Source organism: Corylus avellana, chromosome 1, assembly GCF_965113065.1.
Source record: "Corylus avellana chromosome 1, dhCorAvel1.hap1.2, whole genome shotgun sequence".
Lineage (NCBI taxonomy): Eukaryota > Viridiplantae > Streptophyta > Magnoliopsida > Fagales > Betulaceae > Corylus > Corylus avellana.
Window position 1 is genome coordinate 19,909,991 of NC_142490.1, and position 17,743 is coordinate 19,927,733.

Genomic DNA, 17,743 nt, shown 5'->3' on the forward strand with positions numbered 1-17,743 from the left:
TAATAAAAATAATAATAATAATAATCATCATCATATTCATAGGTTCAATTAATGTGTATACAATTAATTGATTAAGATCTAAGGGTACAATATAAGTATATAACTAACATTGTATATAGTATAGACGATGTTATTATTTATAGGTTATTTATAGGTTTAATGTCCAATGTCCAATTAATTAGTTAAAAATAATAATAATAATTATCATATTCATAGGTTCAATTAATGTGTGTACAATTAATTGATTAAGATCAAGGGTATAGTATAAGTAAATAATAATAATAATAATCATCATATTCATAGGTTCAATTAATGTGTGTACAATTAATTGATTAAGATCAAGGGTATAGTATAAGTAAATAATAATAATAATAATTATCATCATATTCATAGGTTCAATTAATGTGTGTACAATTTTTTTTTTTTGAAACATATCATACTCATTCATTGATAAAAGTTGCGAGCCTAAAGCTCTTACAAACAGAGCAAAAAACTTTGAAGTAAATCATAGCCGAAGCTAAAGATACAGTCATCAACAACAAACCAAATCAACCAAAACACAGCATCCGCTAACCTATGACTAAATATCAGGTTGAAAACTCAGATCTGCATCAAACAGACACCATCTAATGCATAGGTAGCGCTTATTCCTCGGCCTTAAGAGCAAAACTCCCAAGCCGATACTCATCCTCCTCGACTCGAAAGCCAGGATAAATTTTACATCCACAACCCAAAGGTTTGGACCAGTAACATCGGGCAGCAACCGGGCGCAACAAAGCAGGAGGAGAAAGCCTTATTACAAGCATAAATAAAACCATACAAGGAAATAAAGGGAACAATAAAACTAATGCAGGAAAATAAATTACAGTAAATAAAACCAAATACAGGGGAACTCAAAGGAAATACAAAACAGAAAAACAACAAAACAGGAAAATAAATGCGAAAAACACTCAAAGCGAGTGACAACAGCCGAAGGAGGCCGATCGCGAGCTGGCCGGAAACCGCCGCGGAAGGTGGCATAAAAAGCTTGGCGCGTGAAAAGACTCGACAGCGAGCGGTGAACAGCGAAGCGAGCGTGGAGGAGATCGGCGGCACACACAAACAAACAGGGAAGGGGAGAGTTTGAGTGAAAACCCCCAAAAGCAGTACCCACCGAGAGAAAACACAAGCACAACAGAACAGAAAACACCAAAGACAGAAACAAACCTAAAACAAAAATCGGGAAGCAAGGAAGGGAGGAGGGATGCAGGCAATGGGCATCCCTCCTCCCCTGAGGTGGCGGCGCTTTGGAGGGGGCTTAGGTTTTCACAAGGCTTAGGGTTTCTCTTCTAATGTGTGTACAATTAATTTGATTAAGATCAAGGGTATAGTATAAGTAAATAATAATAATTATCATCATATTCATAGGTTCAATTAATGTGTGTACAATTAATGTGTGTACAATTAATTTGATTAAGATCAAGGGTATAGTATACGTATATAACTAAGTTAGTGTATAGTATAGACTATATTATTATTTATAGGTTGAATGTCCAATTAATTAGTTAAAAATAATAATAATCATCATATTCATAGGTTCAATTAATGTGTGTACAAGACTACACATGTAGATTGAAGGAGGAGCAAGATGAATCAAATCAACCCTATCACCAAGGTAGGCAATTGCCTAGAGTTTATTGCTCTTTCCTTTGCATATTTTTTGCTATGCTTTCATGATGATTGTTCTCAGGGTGCTTCAATGTATTTTTGAGATATATTCCAAACAATTAGGACCTCAGGACACAAAAAAGAATTGAGTGTGAGAGTAGCTCTAAGTTGTTGAAGGGTCTAAACTTCTTTTTCTCTCTAGGCACCTAAGACCCTAGATGAGAAGTATCTCATTCTAAGTCGGGCTTCTCGACTGTGGAAGGAATTTCAGTGCTGCTGTTTTACGTTTCTCGTGAATCGTTGCATGCATGATGGAGGATCTGACAAGTATGTGGGAAAACCTATCCCTTACGGAGGACGAGAATATAGAACTGGAAGCAAATACACAGGATCTGGAGGAAGCGGAGCAATATGGGAAATTCTGCCTGGTGGGGAAGCTGTTCGCAGATCGGGCTGTAAGTAAGGAGATGGTCCGAACAAAACTGCGCAGGAATTGGAAATCGGCTGGTAACATTGTCTTCAAAGTTTTAGGGGAAAACTTTTTTCTTGTGGAATTTGAAAATGAGGTAGACAAAAATCGTGCTTTGGAAGGTCGACCCTGGGCCTTTGAGGGCAGTTTGTTTCTGGTGGAAAATTACGATGGTTTTACAACCCCTGCACAGATTTCTTTTGAGAAGGTTGCGTTCTGGATCCGAATGCATGGCTTGCCTCTGGCTTGCATGAGTTTGGCGATTGGGCGACAGATTGGGAACTCAATTGGGGAGGTTGAAGCAGTTGATGTTGATGAAAAGGGAATGGGCTGGGGTGAGTTCCTACGGGTCAAAGTTCAAATTGATTTGAGCAAGCCACTACCTAGGGGGAGAATGCTGAAGGTCAGAGGGTCCCAACAGTGGATATCTTTCAAGTATGAAAAACTCCCAAAATACTGTTATCATTGTGGGCTCATCAAACATGGTGTCACTGGATGTTCCAAAAAGAGCCAGTACAGAGCACAGGATTCCAGTACAGAATACGGCCCGTGGTTGCGCGCACCATCCCCTACTCGGCGCTTCGGAGGTAGATCTGAGATTCCTTCGGATTACCTGTAGTCTAGATACCATTGCTCTGAGGGAAGGAGTGGGAAGGATGAACACCGAAGCCGGTCCCCTGCTCCGATGAGGTGGTCAAGACGAAGCTCGGAACACGGCGGCGTCTTCCATGACACGGGGGCAAGCAAGGAAGGGGTATTGACGGAAAGCAAATTCCCGTCACGTGAGCATTCACCGGAAGATGTGCAGGAGAACATACGAAAGAAAGTGGAGCCACAACATTCAATTCCAAAAGCGATGATTGTGCAGAAAATCCAAGCATTAACCCAATGGCGGAAAATAAGGAGGTAATGGAGCCTGCTGAAGATCTTGGAGGTAATAAGGAAAAAAAGGTGATCTCGGAAGTGAAGGAGCCATTTATGGGGACACTGAGCGGGAATCATGGAGAAATTATGCATGTGGATTTTACTGACATGGGGAATGTGGGCGCCAATTATTCTTACTGGAAACATGGAGTCACCTTTGGAAACTCAGAGCCAGGCCCAGCTAGAGGGCTAAAGACAGTGGAACTCAAAATGGGCCCAAACGAAAAAGGACCGCAATACATTGGGTTTTCAATGGCTGACGTGGAACTTAAACTAAAAGGAGTTGTAGGGGAGAAATCAGCTGATCGAAGAAGAGCCAGTGATGGTTCAGTGCCAAACTTATGGAGACGGAAAACAAAAGAAGGCCAAGAAAACTCCACTGTGATGCAGAAAGCTATTTCAAATGGGAAACGAAAAAAGCCAGAAGATGTGGAGGAAGGGAGAGGAGCAGTTTTGATAAAAAAAGGGAAGCATATTGGTGAGTGTCCAAAAAAATCAAATAACCCTATACAGAAGGAAGACGGATTGGGATCGGGAGTGGCGGTGGCGGTGGCTGTGGTACAGCCCAGCCGACCGCAATGAGTTTTATCAGTTGGAACTGCCGAGGGCTTGGGAACCCTCGGACAGTTCGGGACCTCTACCAGATGGTAAAGGAGAAGAAGCCCATTTTGGTTTTCCTTATGGAAACCAAGCTACGTAGTAACAAAATGGAGAGAGTTCGGTGGAAGCTGGGTTTTGAAAACATGTTCGTGGTGGACTGTGTGGGCAAAAGTGAGGGTCTGGCGATGCTATGGCAAAACGAAGCAGGGGCGGAAATTCAAAACTTTAGTCGCAGACATATAAGCGTCACTGTGAATTATCCCGTGGGTACCTCTCCATGGAAGCTCACCGGTTTTTACGGACATCCCGAGGCTTGTAAAAGGGCGGAAGCTTGGGATTTGATGACCCACATTTCACGGATGGAGCCAGAGCCGTGGCTTTGCTTTGGCGATTTTAATGAAATTGTTAGCTTGTCTGAAAAATGGGGAGGAAGCGGACGACAACGAGGTTTGATGGAAGCCTTTCAAAAAACTTTGGAGGTTTGTTCACTTTCTGATTTGGGTTATAGGGGCCCAAAGTATACTTGGACTAATTGCAGAGATGACACTCAATTTACAAAAGAACGGCTTCATCGCGTAGTTGCAAACCAAAGTTGGTGTGATTTATATCAAGCGGTGGATGTCGTCGTGGGAGCAGCTCTTAGTTCAGACCACTCACCAATTTTCATTAATCTGTTTGGAGGTGTTTATGGAGCGCAAGGTCAGAAATTGTTCCGGTATGAAGCATATTGGGAGTCAAAGAAAAAATGTCATGAAATTATATCTCAAGCCTGGGAGGATTGGGGCACTCAAACTGACCCGTGGCAGAACCTTGTTAGGCGTATTGAGAGGTGTAAAAAGGGACTCCGAAAGTGGAGCACTGCAGAAGTGGGCCAGCCAAAAAGATTGCTGGAAAATAAATTGAAGCTTCTTCGGGAGATGCAAGGAAAGGAAGAGAAGCCAAACAAGGAGTCTACCAAACAGCTCCAAAAAGACATACATGTTTTACTTGAAAAAGATGAATGGCATTGGAAGCAGCGGGCAAAAATCGATTGGCTAAAACATGGTGATAAAAACTCAAAGTTTTTTCACGCATGTGCTAATCAGAGGCGAGCTAGAAATAAAATCCGTGCTATTCGGGACGAACATAGGCGAATTGCAGAGTCACAAGAGGAGATTGGGGGTATTTTTGTGGACTATTTTATGGGGCTATTCACGGCGGGGGAAGTGGGGAATATGGAAGAATGTGTGGGTGCCATAGCTAGCCGGGTCACAGAGGAAATGAATGCAAGGCTGCTGAAACCTTTTTCTATGGATGAGGTGAGGATTGCTCTTTTTCAAATGGCCCCACTAAAAGCGCCAGGACCGGATGGACTCACGGCAGGTTTCTTTCAAAAACACTGGAGCACTGTGGGACCTGAGGTTAGTGAAGCCATTCTTCATATCCTGGATTGTGGATTGATCCCCAATGATTTGAATGATACCTTTATAGCTTTAATCCCAAAATCTAAAAACCCCAAGGTAGTTAATGAGTTTCGACCTATTAGCTTGTGTAACGTCTTGTACAAAATTATTTCCAAAATCCTTGCTAATAGATTGAAGTTGATATTGCCCCATATTATATCCCCAACCCAAAGTGCATTTATCCCTGGGCACTGATAATGTCTTAGCCGCTTATGAGACACTTCATACGATGAAAACTAGAATGCGGGGTAAAAAAGGGTATATGGCAGTAAAGATTGATATGAGCAAAGCATATAATAGGGTGGAGTGGCATTTTCTGCACGAAGTGATGAGTCGGATGGGGTTTGCTCCACAGTGGATCAATTTAGTGATGATGTGTGTGCAATCGGTCCACTACTCTGTGTTAGTGAATGGGATTCCTACGGGAAATTTTGTCCCATCCCGAGGCATTAGGCAAGGGGACCCCATATCTCCTTACTTGTTTATTATTTGTGCAGAGGCCTTGAGTTCACTATTGACACAAGCAGACCGGGAGGGTGTGCTATCAGGGGCTCCTACTTCCAGACGAGGCCCCCGTCTCAACCACCTATTTTTCGCTGACGATAGCTTGCTTTTTTGTAGAGCAGATCTATGCCATTGGACCCGCTTGACGAATATACTCAAGACTTATGAGGCAGCATCGGGACAAAGGCTGAATTCTTCAAAAACGGCAATCTTCTTCAGCCAAAATACCCACTCGGAGGTGAAGCAAAATATAATTGAAGTGTCAGGTATTCCTAGCTCCCAAAGATACGACAAGTATCTAGGTCTCCCGGCTTTGTTAGGGAAATCTAGGACAAAAGAATTCAGGAGTATCATTGATCGTGTCTGGAAAAGGCTTTAAGACTGGAAGGTCAAATTGCTCTCGTAGGCGGGGAAAGAAGTTCTATTAAAGGTTGTGATACAAGCCATCCCGACGTATTGCATGAGTCTTTTTATGCTTCCCAAAGGGCTATGCTCCGAAATTAACTCTATGATGCAAAGATTTTGGTGGGAAAATCAGTCTACCGGATCTCGGATTCATTGGTTGAATTGGAGTAAAATGGGTGAAGCTAAAAACTGTGGCGGAATGGGATTTCGGGATTTTAAGTGCTTTAACAAAGCACTCTTGGCGAAGCAATATTGGAGGTTGTGGAAATTGCCGAATAGTTTGGTCTCTCAAATTATGACGGCAAAATATTACCCGCATGGATCGGCACTAGAGGCCCAACTGGGAAATAAGCCATCCTTTGCCTGGAGAAGTATATGGGCGTCGGGTGATCTACTGAAAGATGGGTTCGTGTGGAGGATTGGCAACGGCTTCACTGCAAAAATATGGAAAGATAAATGGGTCCCAATCCCAGACAGTTTTTCCATCCAATCGCCGCCGCAGCTACTTGAGCCTGATGCAACTGTGCAAGAGCTGATTGACCAGGATACACGTTGGTGGAATGTCGGGCGCCTTGAGCAACTGTTTAATTCGGAGGAGATACAAGCCATTTTGACAATTCCAATAAGCTGCACAGACAAAGCTGATGTTATGACGTGGAGGGGAACGGCAACAGGCTCTTTCTCTGTTAGAAGTGCATACTTTATTGCAAAATCCATGGCGGTGAGAGCACAAGCAAACAGCTCTACAGGGGCACAGAACAGTGAAGTTTGGAGCCTTATCTGGAAGCTACAGCTTCCTAATGCGGAGAAAACGTTTATTTGGAGAGCTTGCCACGATATTCTCCCTACCAAAGAAAATCTGCAACGAAGAAAGATAATAAATGAACCTTTTTGCCCATTCTGTGAATTGGAAATTAAGTCCACTTTTCATGCTCTTTGGGATTGTCCGTCTGCGCGGGACGTGTAGAGTGTATGCGGGACAACAATCCAAAAGAGTTGTTTCATTGGACCAGATTTTTTTGGAGGTGGTCAATGGGCTTTTTAAAAAATGTGTGGAGGAGGATATACACCTCTTTATTGGGATCGCAAGAAAGATATGGGGTAGAAGAAACGAAGTGGTCCACGGAGGCCAGTTTACTCACCCAAACATTTTGGTCCAACGTGCCAAGGAAGATTTAAAAGCATTCAGAGTAGCCAATTTGCAAACAGAACACGGAAGGGAAGAGGCTAGCAGGTTACATGTTGCCAAATGGGTAGGACCCAGCCCAGGGTGGATTAAGATCAATTGGGACGCTGCTGTGGGCACCAAACAGGGCATTTTCGGCATGGGGGCAGTGGCTCGAGACGGGGAGGGCACTATTTTGGCGGCACGCTGTCTGGTGGGGCGGGGTTATTTGGACCCCTGCGCTGCGGAGGCTTGGGCAGGTGTACAGGCTGCACGGTGGGGACTGGAGCTTGGGTTCAGCGTGATCCATTTCGAAGGGGACGCCCGGAATGTGGTAGAAGCCTTCAACTCCAGAGACCCGAACTGGAGTAAGATTCACCTTGTGGAGGACATGCACCAGTTATTGAGCAACCTTTCCCAGTGGAAGGTGGATGCTGTGAGTCGTGAATCCAATTTGGCAGCTCATAATTTAGCTAAAATGGCAGTTTCTCATGGACTAGATAGACAATGGGTAGGGATTACTCCTGATTGTATACGTGAGATTGCTCTATTAGAGCAATCTGATATTACCGCTTGATTATCCATTAATAATATATGATATTCCATAAAAAAAAAAAAAATTAATGTGTGTACAATTAATTGATTAAGATCAAGGGTATAGTATGAGTAAATAATAATAATAATAATTATCATCATATTCATAGGTTCAATTAATGTGTGTACAATTAATTTGATTAAGATCAAGGGTATAGTATAAGTAAATAATAATAATAATAATTATCATCATATTCATAGGTTCAATTAATGTATGTACAATTAATTTGATTAAGATCAAGGGTATAGTATAAGTATATAACTAAGTTAGTGTAGAGTATAGACTATTTTATTATTTATAGGTTTAATGTCCAATTAATTAGTTAAAAATAATAATAATAATAATCATCATATTCATAGGTTCAATTAATGTGTGTACAATTAATTGATTAAGATCAAGGGTATAGTATAAGTATATAACTAAGTTAGTGTAGAGTATAGACTATATTATTATTTATAGGTTTAATGTCCAATGTCTAATTCATAAGTTAATAAGAATAATAATAATCATATTAATGTGTGTACATAGGTTCAATTAAGATCAAGGGTATAGTATAAGTATATAACTAAGTTAGTCTAGAGTATAGACTATATTATTATTTATAGGTTTAATGTCCAATGTCTAATTCATAAGTTAATAATAATAATAATAATCATATTAATGTGTGTACATAGGTTCAATTAAGATCAAGGGTATAGTATAAGTATATAACTAAGTTAGTCTAGAGTATAGACTATATTATTATTTATAGGTTTAATGTCCAATGTCTAATTCATAAGTTAATAATAATAATAATAATCATATTAATGTGTGTACATAGGTTCAATTAAGATCAAGGGTATAGTATAATAATAATAATCGTATTCATAATAATCAATTAATCATATTAATAATATTAATAATAATAATCTCAAGATTCTCAACCGTTTAGTATTAATAAATAATAATAATAATTAGTAGATTTTGAGAAACCCTAAGCCTTGTGAAACCTTAAGCCCCCCTCCAGAGCGCCGCCGCCTCAGGGGAGGAGGGATGCCCGTTGCCTGCATCCCTCCTCCCTTCCTTGCTTCCCGATTTTTGTTTTAGGTTTGTTTCTGTCTTTGGTGTTTTCTGTTCTGTTGTGCTTGTGTTCTCTCTCAGTGGGTACTGCTTTTGGAGGTTTTCACTCAAACTGTCCCCCTCCCTGTTTGTTTGTGTGTGCCGCCGATCTTCTCCGCGCTCGCTTCGCTGCTCACCGCTCGCTGTTGGGTGTTTTCACGCACCCCTCCCGCGCCAAGCTTTTTGTGCCACCTTCCGCGGCGGTTTTCGGCCAGCTCGCGATCGGCCTCCTCCGGCTGCCGTGACCCGCTTTGAGTGTTTTTCGCATTTATTTTCCTGTTTGTATTTCCTTTGAGTTCCCCTGTATTTGGTTTTATTTGTTATAATTTCTTTTCCTGCATTAGTTTTATTGTTCCTTTTATTTCCCTGTATGGTTTTATTTATGCTTGTAGTAAGGCTTTCTACTCTTGCTTTGTTGCGCCCGGTTGCTGCCCAATATTCCTGGTCCAAACCTTTGGGTTGTGGATGTGAAATTTATCCTGGCTTTCGAGTCGAGGAGGATGAGTATCGGCTTGTGGGTTTTGCTCTCAAGGCCGAGGAATAAGTATCGGCTTGGGAGTTTTGCTCTCAAGGCCGAAGAATAAGTATCGGCTTGGGGGTTTTGCTCTCAAGGCCGATGAATAAGCGCTACCTATGCATTAGATGGTGTTTGTTTGATGCAGATCTGAGTTTTCAACATGATATTTAGTCATAGGTTAGCGGATGCTGTGTTTTGGTTGATTTGGTCTGTTGTTGATGACTGTATCTTTAGTTTCGGCTATGATTTACTTCAGAGCTTTTTGCTCTGTTTGTAAGAGCTTTAGGCTCGCAACTTTTATCAATGAATGAGTATGATATGTTTCAAAAAAAATAATAATAATTAGTATTAATAATAATAATAATCTCAACTCTCAAGAATCTCAACTCTGAAGTTCTCAACCGTTTAGTAAATTAGTATTAATGATAATAATAACTATGTAGTACTACACTACTATGCACACACGGTTTCTTTAGCAATTTAGTTAATTAAAAGGTTAAGATTTAATTGATATAAATTTGTATTTAATTTTAACGGTTTAGATGATTTATTGGATAACTAAAGAGACGAGCTCACCTGAAATTACCCACACTAGATTTTTCTGATTATTTGAATTTTTGAAATTTTAGACATTTAATCATAGCCGTCCGATTCAATTTGATTTAATCGGAGCCATTGGATTTAGTTAATGGAATACAGCTGTAATCCATTACGAAGGTGAGAGTTATATGGTGTTGCATATGACACTATGAGCCCATTAATCTAACGTCTTTGATTGAATGATAAAATAAAGATTAAAATAAATGGTCAAGATTGTTTATTGGATAACGTATCAAACCAGTTTCACCAACACACACACGCGGACGATATACTCACTCACTCACTCAGTCTCGGAAATCTCCCCCACGCACGTACGGTCTACGGGGCTGACAACATTTATGAGACTCTTGGTTTGCACGCAATGGACGACAGCCGTCCAATTTTTTTTGATTTAATTTCAGCCGTTGGATGCATGTAGTGGACGCCAGCTGTTGGCCATTTTCTCATGTGGGATTTATTTGGTGCATCCAAATTTTCGTAAGCTTCCCCTGGCTGAGATGATCGAACGACTTAAAACCCCCCATCGCACTCGAGGAATTGATCAACGGCTGTAAGCTCGCACGCACGCACGATCATCGAGACTGACAGTGTACGAGTCATCTCGGTATGACCACAAGCCATCTCAGCCCTCCAAAATTTTTGATGAAATATTGGTCGTTGGATGTGTTTAATGGAAGCCAGCTGTAATCAACTAAATCGCATGGGAGTTATATGGTGTATCGCAAGCTCCGTAAGCATGCCATGAGTGCTTTGATCTAACGAGTGAAATTAAATCTTGATGAATTTTATTGAATCGACGGATTGTACTAAATAAGCACACCAGATTCAAATACAAACGGCCGCATGTGAATAATGTTTTGGTAAACTAAAGGTTTCGACACGTGGCACGCCCAGATCGTTTAACTAATTCTCTCTCCAAATCCAGCCGTTCATTTATTAAATTTTTTGATATTTTCGCAAATCTAACGGCTGGGATTGAAACCGAGCGTTTGTAAATTCTAAACCAAACCAGAAACCACTAACCATTAACTAGTCTTCAAACCATCACCCTCGACCCTCGTCACTCTCGTCTCTCACTAACTTACCCTCGTCTCTCTCTATCTCTCTCTTCATTCCAGTCTTTCCAAACTTCCAGTTACCATTACGACAATACCAGAGAGTTGTTTGAGGGACTGGTTTTAGTGCTAGATTACTAGGGTGATGGCGAAAGAGAGATGATCCATTGAATGCAGCCTGCTGTGAGCATTCAATGCATCTCCCATCATCGTTAGGGAGTTGAATGCACGCTTTCAATCCTTATCAACCCCCTCCCAACAACCCGTTCCTTTCAGATTCTCAATCGAGCCGTTGATGGATCATCTGATATTGATCTAATGGCATTCTAAGCAGTCGTACTAGTTTTGTGAGAGAAACTCTCTTCAGATGTCGCGTGACTCAAACCAGAAGAGGATACTAATTTTTCTCCTATACCGTCTAATCTCGCTGATTCTCGCAGCCGAATCCCCCTTTTTTTTGTGTTCTTTCAATTTTTTATTTCTGTAAGTCTGTTCATTCAACTGTTTGGTGACATTTTCAATTTTTTAGGTTATCTTCTCCAAGCCCTAGCTCATATAGTCATATCGACGGCAGAGACAAACATGATGGCTCTTGATCTGACTGTGGCAGAAATGGCAATTGAGTATTGGGCTTTCTGTCATTATAGGTTTATTTTTTTATTCATTCCCAAGTCTCAACACCCCCCCCCCCCCATCGTCCTTTTATACTCCGATATGAACCTATGATGCATGCAAGTCACTCTGGTTGTTTAGTTGAACAAGTTTGAACTTGTTTGCTCTGGCTTCTTGCTAAGTGCTAACAAGAGAAAAAGTTCTGACTTCTGAGAACCTGAAGAGCCTCTCTTAGTCTCTTCAGACTTCTGCATTTAAGTTATGTTTTTCTCATAAACCCTAGTTCCTAACTATTTCAATTTTGGCAAGTCTTTTTTATTTATTCCATTTATTATGTTTTGGTTGTTTCAAAATTTGTTATTTGGTAAACTAATGTTTCTAATATCTTAATTTCAGGGAGGAAGGTCTATCGAATTTGCAAGCTACAATTGGCTTTTGGAAATTGCTTGAGCCTTCAGGTTTTTTAAAAAACTTGCTATGTTAAATGTTTCTATTATCTGTTTAGGGTTTGAACAACTATGAATACTAATTTTTCTGTTTTCTGTTTAGGGTTTGAACAACTATGAATAAAAATTTTGCTGTTCTCTGTTTAGGGTTTGAACAACTATGAATAAAAATTTTGCTGTTCTCTGTTTAGGGTTTGAACAACTATAAATACTAATTTTTCTGTTTTCTGTTTAGGGTTTGAACAACTATGAATAAAAATTTTGCTGTTCTCTGTTTAGGGTTTGAACAACTATGAATACAAATTTTTCTGTTATCTGTTTAGGGTTTGAACAACTATGAATAAAAATTTTCCTGTTCTCTGTTTAGGGTTTGAACAACTGTGAATAAAAATTTTGCTGTTCTCTGTTTAGGGGTTGAACAACTATGAATACAAATTTTACTGTTTTCTGTTTAGGGTTTGAACAACTATGAATACAATTTTTTTTGTTTTCTGTTTAGGGTTTGAACAACTATGAATACAAATTTTCCTGTTTTCTGTTTAGGGTTTGAACAACTTTGAATTATTTTCCTGTTTTCTGTTTAGGGTTAGAACAACTATGAATTATTTTCTTATTTTCTGTTTAGGGTTTGAACAACTTTGAATTATTTTCCTGTTTTCTGTTTAGGGTTAGAACAACTATGAATTATTTTCCTATTTTCTGTTTAGGGTTAGAATAACTATGGATTATTTTCCTATTTTCTGTTTAGGGTTAGAACAACTATGAATTATTTTCCTGTTTTCTGTTTAGGGTTACAACAACTATGAATTATTATCCTGTTTTCTATTTAGGGTTACAACAACTATGAATTATTTTTGTGTAAAAATTTGCCATGTTTGAAATTTGAACATAGAAAGATAGAAGTTGATCATCAATTAAATTTTTTAATTAACAGTTATGGAGATTAGGAGTCAGTCTATGGAATTGGAAGGTATTGAAGTTGATGTACTTGATGATACACGTACTGTGATCCCTACACCTGTATCTGTTGAGTCTGGTAGCACTGAAAATAACCCAAGCCAACCTGTTAACACTGTTTGTCCTGCTGTTGGTGGGGATGGGGTTGGGGCTGCGCCTGCGGCTGGGGATGGGGATGTGGATGGGGGCCATGGGGCTGGGGATGGGGATGGAAGTGGCCTGAGTGAGAATGGACAATATCAAAAGAGGGAAAGGCAAAAGACTTCCAAAGTCTGGAATGACTTTGTTTCAGTTACAATAGGGGGGGTTAAAAAATCACAATGCAATTGGTGTAAGAGACTGTTTGCTGTTGGAAAATCTAGTACTACCTCAACCCTAAATAGGCATTTGACTTCATGTGTTAGATATGTTGAGTTTAGTAGTGCTAAAAAGCAAAGTACTTTGTCATTTGAGCCTAGCAGTGACAATGATGGTGTGGGATGTTTGACAAGTTTTAGTTACAAAGAGAGTAGGGTTAGGGAACTTGCTTCCCATATGGTGCTACTTCACGAGTACCCTTTTAATATGATGGAGCATGAACTTTTTAATAAGTTCATGAGGGCCTGCACACCCCACTGGAACAAATAAGCCGTGCAACCGTTAGGAATGACTGCATTACCACTTACCAAAATGAAAAAATGAAGCTGAGAACACTTTTGAAATTGGTTGACAAGGTGAACATCACCACCGATATGTGGACCTCTTGTCAAAAAGTGTCATCTATGGTGGTGACTTGCCATTTTGTGGATTCAACTTGGTGCCTCCAAAAAAGAATTTTAAATTTTTGCAATGTACCTCCTCCACATTCTGGTGTTGTGATTGCTGATGCATTAAGGAATTGTTTTTCTAATTGGGAAATTGAGGATAAAATTCATACCATTACTGTTGATAATGCTTCAGCTAATGATTCTGCAATTAGAATTATAAAAGATGATTTTGAGTTGAAGAATGCTTTGTTGGTTGGGGGTAGGTTGTTTCATGTTAGGTGTTGTGCACACATTACAAACTTGTTGGTGCAATCTGGGCTTGCTGAAATTAGGGGTATTATAGATGATGTTAGGCAGGGCATAAAATATATTGTGGCGTTTGAAAGTAGGTTGAATGTCTTTAGTGAGATAGCAAAGAGATTGCATTTACCCTGTAAGAAGCTGATTTTAGATGTCCACACACGTTGGAACAACACCTATTTGATGTTGGACACTGCAATTAAGTTTAAAGAAGTGTTCCCTAGGTACCATAAAGTTGAGCAAGCATTTCAATGGGTTGTAACTCCAGAACAGTGGGAAATGGTGGGTAATGTGAACCAGGTTTTGTCAGTTTTCAATTATGTAACCAATGTTGTATCTGGTAGTGAGTACCCTACTGCAAATCTGTATTTACCTGAGGTTTGGAGGATGAAAGAAGTTTTGATGATCAAGTGTGATGATAGGAATGAGTACATGAGGTCAATGGCAAGTAGGATGATTGACAAATTTGATAAGTATTGGGGTGATAGCAATTTGTTGATGTCCATAGCTGCTGTCTTGGATCCTAGATACAAGATCAAGTTGATCAATTTCTGTTTCCCTATCATTTATCCTTTGACCGAAGCTTGTAGTCACATTAAGAATGTGTTGGCAGTTCTGAAAGAGTTATTTGAGTCATATATTTTTGCCAATACGGCTTGTATATTGCAAGAAACTGCCCAAGTAAATGTTTCTTCTTGTTCTTCCTCAAGTGCAATTGTTGGAGATGTGGTGTCCAAAATTTCTGAAGGTCGATCAAGGTTTGCTGACCATATAAGAAGTAGTGACATCATTCGGCCCATTAAAACAAATTTGGATGTTTATCTTGAAGAGGATGTCTACATTTGTGGTAAGAATGAGAATAGAGTATATATGGAAACAGATTTTGATGCTTTGGCATGGTGGAAATGCAATGCCTTGAAGTATCGTATCTTGTCTAGAATGGCAAAGGATATCTTGGCTGTTCCCATAAGTACAGTTGCTTCTGAATCCTCCTTCAGTGCTAGTGGTAGGGTTATTGAACCCTATAGAGCATCGTTATCCCCTGACACTGTTCAGATGCTCTTATGTGGTTCAGATTGGGTGAGAGCACTTCATGGCATCAAGAGAAAATCTGCTGGTGATGTAAGTTTTGTTTCCAATTTATGTATTTAGATTATTTAGAGTTTTACTAAATTTTATTTATGTATGAACTAGCCATATTAAATTTGTGTTTGTTTTTGTAGAAATTGGTTGAAGTGGAGTTGCCTACAACTACAACTTCAACTACCTGAATGTGATGTGATGCAGAATTTCAGACAGGGAGTGTATTACTAATTTACTATTACAATCTATTTCAGTCCTTTACTTCTTTAAGTCTGTAATTTGAACACTTCATTTTTGGTTTCAGTCTCTCTTTGCTTATTAAGTCTGTATTTTGATAACTATGCTTTAGTTTGAAATGTTTAACTGCCAATGTGCCATATTGTACTTTTGTTGGAAACTCTCTTGATCATTTGAGCTTGTTGAGGTAATACATTTCTTCTTTGTTCATTTAATTGTTTTCATTTTGCAGCAAAAATTTTATTTAAAAATTTGATTATTAGAACCTCCCTTGACTCGTTTATTAAAGGTCAAAGACTTTGTGTCTTTGACTAACTAAATGCAAGGGAGTAAAAATTTGCTAACAATATTTTTGGTTTGTTTGTGATTGCAGTGATTATTCATTCATTGGGTCCTTGTCTCCGCTTTTAAGAAACTTCGTTAAAAGCTGCCACATTTTCATATGCTTGTTACTAGTTTGGTATTTTTAAGTTGTTGCATTTTATATACCTGAAAATCTATAAAAAATGTTCTTATAAATATCATATTTATTTCTTTATGCTACTGAGTTGAGATTAGTTGGGATACACATCATACACTGGTTTATGCAATTATGCAATTATGCTTATGATTCTGTGGTTGCTATCTGTTGAGGTTAGTTGTGATGCACTGGTTTATGATACTGCTTCTGCTATATGTTTGTGGCTTGTGACTCAATTTCTAATTTGTTTTATGCTGCTGCTATCTGTTGAGCTTACTTTTTTTTTTTTTTTTTTTTTTTCAATTTGAAGTTGCTTGATTTGTAAGGCCCTAATATAATTGTCTAAGCTTGTAATTTTAGGTGTTTTTAATTTATGCTTTAATGCTATTCTAATTTGTAAGTTATATTTGTCCTGAATTTTACATTGGTAGTATTTGACAATTTGTCTTGGATATGACTTGTTATAGTGAATCTTACCTGATTTGTTATTGGCATTTGGAATTACCTAATTTGTAATTGGCAGTTGGAATTAACTTGGAAAATTACTTGATGCACTGGTTTATGCTACTGCTTCTGCTATATGTTTATGGCTTGTGACTCAATTTCTAATTTGTTTTATGCTGCTGTTATCTGTTGAGATTACTTGTTTTTTTCAATTTGAAGTTGCTTGATTTGTAAGGCCCTAATATAATTGTCTAAGCTTGTAATTTTAGGTGTTTTTAATTTCCGCTTTAATGCTATTCTAATTTGTAAGTTATATTTGTCCTGAATTTTACATTGGTAGTATTTTACATGGATTGCAGTGTGGGTCAGTGGGTGTGGGTCACGGTCAGGCTGGTCAGTGTCAACTGCAAGTGGAATACATCACACATACTGTTTCCTGATATCCTCATTTTCCAATGTTTAATTTTATGTGCATTTACTCATCTGAGTTTTGAATACTTACTAATTACTCTAATCTTAAGTGATAAAACTCCCTTGACATCTTGCAAGGGAGTTAAAAACATTTAACACATTTCTTTTCTTCATTGAATGCAGTGTGGACAGTGGACTAGTGTGGATAGTTGGTGGCCAGGATGAAGACTGAAGAGTAGTCTCTTTAGATGAATTTTGGCTTTTGGTCATTTGACTCATTTCAGTCATTTATAATTTATTCAATTTGATTTGTAATTCTTCTATTTGTAGATTAATTTGTTTTCTTCAATTTGAAGTTGCTTGATTTGTAAGGCCCTAATATAATTGTCTAAGCTTGTAATTTTAGGTGTTTTAAATTTCTCCTTTAATGCTATTGTAATTTGTAAGTTATATTTGTCCTGAATTTTACATTGGTAGTATTTGACAATTTGTCTTGGATATAACTTGTTATAGTGAATCTTACCTGATTTGTAATTGGCATTTGGAATTACCTGATTTGTAAATTGTAATTGGCAGTTGGAATTAACTTGGAAAATTTTGGAATTGCAAATGTGTTTGAATATAATTCTGGATTGTTGTTACGAGCCTTAAACGGGCCGAGCTACCCGTTTAAGGCTCGAAATGCTTTCAAAACGAGCTCGAGTTCAGGCTCGGGCTCGATTTCGCACTCTTCAAAATTATGTCTCTATCTCGAGCTCGAGTCCAGTCGAGCTAATCGAGGGCTCGACTCGGCTCGCATATTCCCATTACCGATCCCGAGTACGATCCCGAACGTGTCATATTCCTCAACGATCAACGAGTCGGTCTTGAGCCGGGGTTTACAAGCTCGGCTCGAGCTCGAGACCGGCTCGATTCTTGGTCTGTTTGAATGAGCCGGTCCGAGTTGGTCAAAACTCGGATCGGCTCGACTCATTTACAGGCCTACACCTAGGTTTAGTTACAATTTTTTCTGAAACACAAACGACA

At 39.0% G+C, this 17,743-nt stretch overlaps 1 protein-coding gene and 1 pseudogene across 1 annotated transcript; both read left to right on the forward strand.

Moving 5' to 3' along the window:
- Positions 1 to 1,958: 1,958 nt before the first annotated feature.
- On the forward strand, positions 1,959 to 2,735 carry LOC148588074 (uncharacterized). Its single transcript, XM_088514014.1, has one exon. The coding sequence runs from the start codon at positions 1,959 to 1,961 to the stop codon at positions 2,733 to 2,735; it is 777 nt and encodes a 258-aa protein (XP_088370140.1).
- A 10,280-nt stretch (positions 2,736 to 13,015) lies between these two features.
- On the forward strand, positions 13,016 to 17,649 carry LOC132169375 (zinc finger BED domain-containing protein RICESLEEPER 2-like; annotated as a pseudogene).
- The last annotated feature ends 94 nt before the right edge of the window (positions 17,650 to 17,743 follow it).

Coding starts and splice junctions, on each gene's coding strand:
- LOC148588074 (XM_088514014.1), top strand. CDS start 1,959: ATGGAGGATCTGACAAGTATGTGGGAAAACCTATCCCTTACGGAGGAC.